The sequence below is a fragment of the Octodon degus genome, unplaced genomic scaffold (genome assembly GCF_000260255.1).
Source record: "Octodon degus isolate 3935 unplaced genomic scaffold, OctDeg1.0 scaffold00001, whole genome shotgun sequence".
NCBI classification, from domain to species: domain Eukaryota; kingdom Metazoa; phylum Chordata; class Mammalia; order Rodentia; family Octodontidae; genus Octodon; species Octodon degus.
In genome coordinates this window covers 1,267,846-1,270,827 of record NW_004524577.1, presented here as the reverse complement: position 1 = coordinate 1,270,827, position 2,982 = coordinate 1,267,846, and the positions used below count along the sequence as shown (strand labels likewise).

Below are 2,982 nucleotides of genomic sequence, written 5' to 3'. Positions count from 1 at the left end.
GTCGGCCTTGAGGAGAAGCTCCCAGCACTACATCCCTGGGCTTAGGGTTGAAGACTACATGTATGACCCGGTCCTCAGTAAACAGTAGTCTTGGCGAACAACAAACGCAGCTAAGGACTTGAGAAAGAGCCAAGTTCTAGAAGAGAAGCGCAACACTGTAGAGGAAGATGCTCTGTGACTTTCCCAGCAACATGAGCCACCTCACGGCATACATGAGTGTCCCTTCAGGGTCATCCAATGCAATCCCCAGACCTCCTGGTGGGAGCCACCCACAGCAAGACTAAGGATTTACAACTGTCGTGAACATGCTACATTTTTAGCTTGAGTTTTGTTAGTAATACAACAGGGTGTTTCAATTCAAGTAACCTGAGACCACCCAGAAGCAGGCAAGCAACGGGCCTGGGGGCTCCCTGAGCGCAGCATCCAAGCGTGCTGCTGCTTCGGGCATCTGGAGTGCCCGGCGGTCGCCACACGCTGGATGCCCTATGGCTAGAGCCTCCCTTCGCCTTCCACACACTGCGGCTCCTCAGCCACTCCTGAAGCCCGCGATGGCAGGGAAGCCTGCAATAAGTAACTCACACAATGCTGAAGTCGCCTCCAAAAAAGTTTATTAGCATGATTAAAAACATTTTCTTGAATAATAACAGAAAGTTTCTAAACATGAAAGAGTATCAGTGGCTCTATCTTATGACCAATATTTGGAACTGAGTGGGTACCTTTATTGCCAGTCTTCATTTTATTAAAAACAATCCAAGAATTGATCCCATGAAGCCATGAGTGCTGCTTTGGGAGTGAGCTCCTACTGCAATTAAGTATAAAAAATATCTTCCATCATAATTGAAGTGTGACCTGCACTGCAGCGTGACTCTGAGTAAAGAGTTGATAAGAATCCACAAAGAGCTGGGTTTCCATTTTTAAAAACATTCCTTTTACACACTACAAAGAGACAATTAGTATTTTGGCCTTTTAAGTCCCTACAGGACGCCTCAAGCGGCGGTCCCAGGTCCTCGCATTGCGCAACTGCGTGCAGACCCGGCTGGTGCGGCCTCTGAGGACTTGGGTCTGCGCAGCTACACCGGCCTGAGCACGAAGACCGCGTCGTCCAGCACGTAGTAGTCGTTGTACATGTCGCCCTCGCACAGGTACGGCAGCCTGGTGAGCGCTTCCACGGCGAAGCCAGCCTTCCTGAACACCTCGGGCAGGCTGTTCACTTGCTCTTCCCAACTCTGTCCCTTGATCTCCAAAGTTTCTGATGGTTTTTCCCACTTGCCACCTACTAAAACAAATTTAAAACATTAGGTTAAATTCTTGAACCAACCCACGACTCCAGAGGGGGCTGTTATGTCCAGGCACCAGCGCTGCAGGTGGCACCCCGCCACCCCACCCCGAGCACTGGGGAGCCGCCCACGAGCGCAAGCACACAGGGCCAGCTCCGGGCTGCATGGGACCACAGTAGTTAATGGGTCCACAAAATTGGTCCAAACTATAATACTGTAGCAGAGTAACACAGAATACTTCACAGAGGGTTTTGAAAAACTCAGAAAGCACCCTGACGCAGTAAACTTCCACAACTTACTTCCCAGAGAGATTTTATCAGGCTAGAAATAGAAACAGGCTCAGGAAAGGTGGCTTGTATTGACTGACTAGGGACTGATCCCAGGCTTTCGCACCGAGCTGCGCTGTAAGCTTCCTCAGTTTTATTTTGAAACACGGTCTCTCAAAGTTGCCCAGGCTGGGCTTAAACTCACGACCCAACGCCAGCCTCCCACAGTGCTTAGGCATGTTCACCATGCCTGCCTGAACTTCAGCTCCTAAAAACTGATCGCCAGTATGATTTGCCAGGAAGGGTAACCTGCTGCCTTTTCAGAACAATGTCACAAACATCAAGCTCCAAGGCCAGAGGCAGGTAGAGCACCACTATGCGGGCATCCCAGCACTGGCTGGCTGCAGACAGGCCTCGCTATGCAGCTCCAAGGCCAGAGGCAGGTAGAGCACCACTATGCGGGCATCCCAGCACTGGCTGGCTGCAGACAGGCCTCGCTATGCAGCTCCAAGGCCAGAGGCAGGTAGAGCACCACAACGAGGGGGTCCCAGCACTGGCTGGCTGGCTGTAGATGGCCTCGCTATGCAGCTCAAGCTGGCCTTGAACTCCTGGCCATCCTCCTGACCCAGTCTCCCACACGCTGTCACCACAGGTGGGCGCCACACACCCAGCTCACATTTCCTGACATAATGGCTGAAGTCTCAAACCTGCGAGCATCAGAGACCTGGGGAGTGAGTAGGCAACCAGGCAGGAGTTCCAAGTTTCCATACAAGCCACACATCCACCAAGGTAATCACATGGTGAAATTTAGGGGTCCTTTTAGACACATTAGTGATGTAAAAAACAACACAAATCACATACATACTGTATCTGTAATGTGTTACTAAATTCAGACCTAGAATGGCTTTCTACGAATGAGAAACACGCAGTCAGCAGGGGCCTAGAGCGTACCCACTGGGCAACGCCCGGTCCCTGTGGTCCGTGACCAGTACTGACTCTCCTACACCTGTGTCTTGGTCACATCTGTGACCGTGCCCTCCCAAGGCCAGCCCAGGGGCCCGTGGCACTCTGGTGAGCCTCAGCAGGAAGCACCAGAACCTCAGCCTACCCTCTTGGGGGTACAGCGGGGCCAGGGAGGCCAGGTGGCGGGCAGGTACGGGGTGCCTGATGTCAGCAGCACATGCTGCCAGCTTTCAGCTTGGCACCGTTCTTCCCAGCTGTGACCCACACGCAGCAGTTCTCCAGACCTGCAGGACTCGGGAAGCTCCCCCAAGGCTGGTTCCTTTCGGCCCGAGTGAGCCACTTACAAAGACTCTGACCGCAGGTGCCCCTGGGGCACCACACAGCACCCAGTGAAGGCCGGGTCCCCAGCCAAGTCCCTAGGGGTGCCACACAGCACCCAGCGAAGGCCAGGGTCCCCAGCCAGGTGCCCTGGGGGC

At 53.4% G+C, this 2,982-nt stretch overlaps 1 protein-coding gene across 1 annotated transcript in view; it reads right to left on the bottom strand.

The window, feature by feature from the left end:
* Nucleotides 1-591: 591 nt before the first annotated feature.
* Nucleotides 592-2,982, bottom strand: part of Mettl9 (methyltransferase like 9) — a 47,172-nt gene continuing 44,781 nt past the window's right edge. Inside the window, exon 7 of the mRNA XM_004622882.2 lies at nt 592-1,276. Within this exon, the coding sequence (XP_004622939.2) occupies nt 1,071-1,276 (206 nt within the window). The 3' untranslated portion in view covers nt 592-1,070. The remainder of the gene's footprint in view (nt 1,277-2,982) is intronic.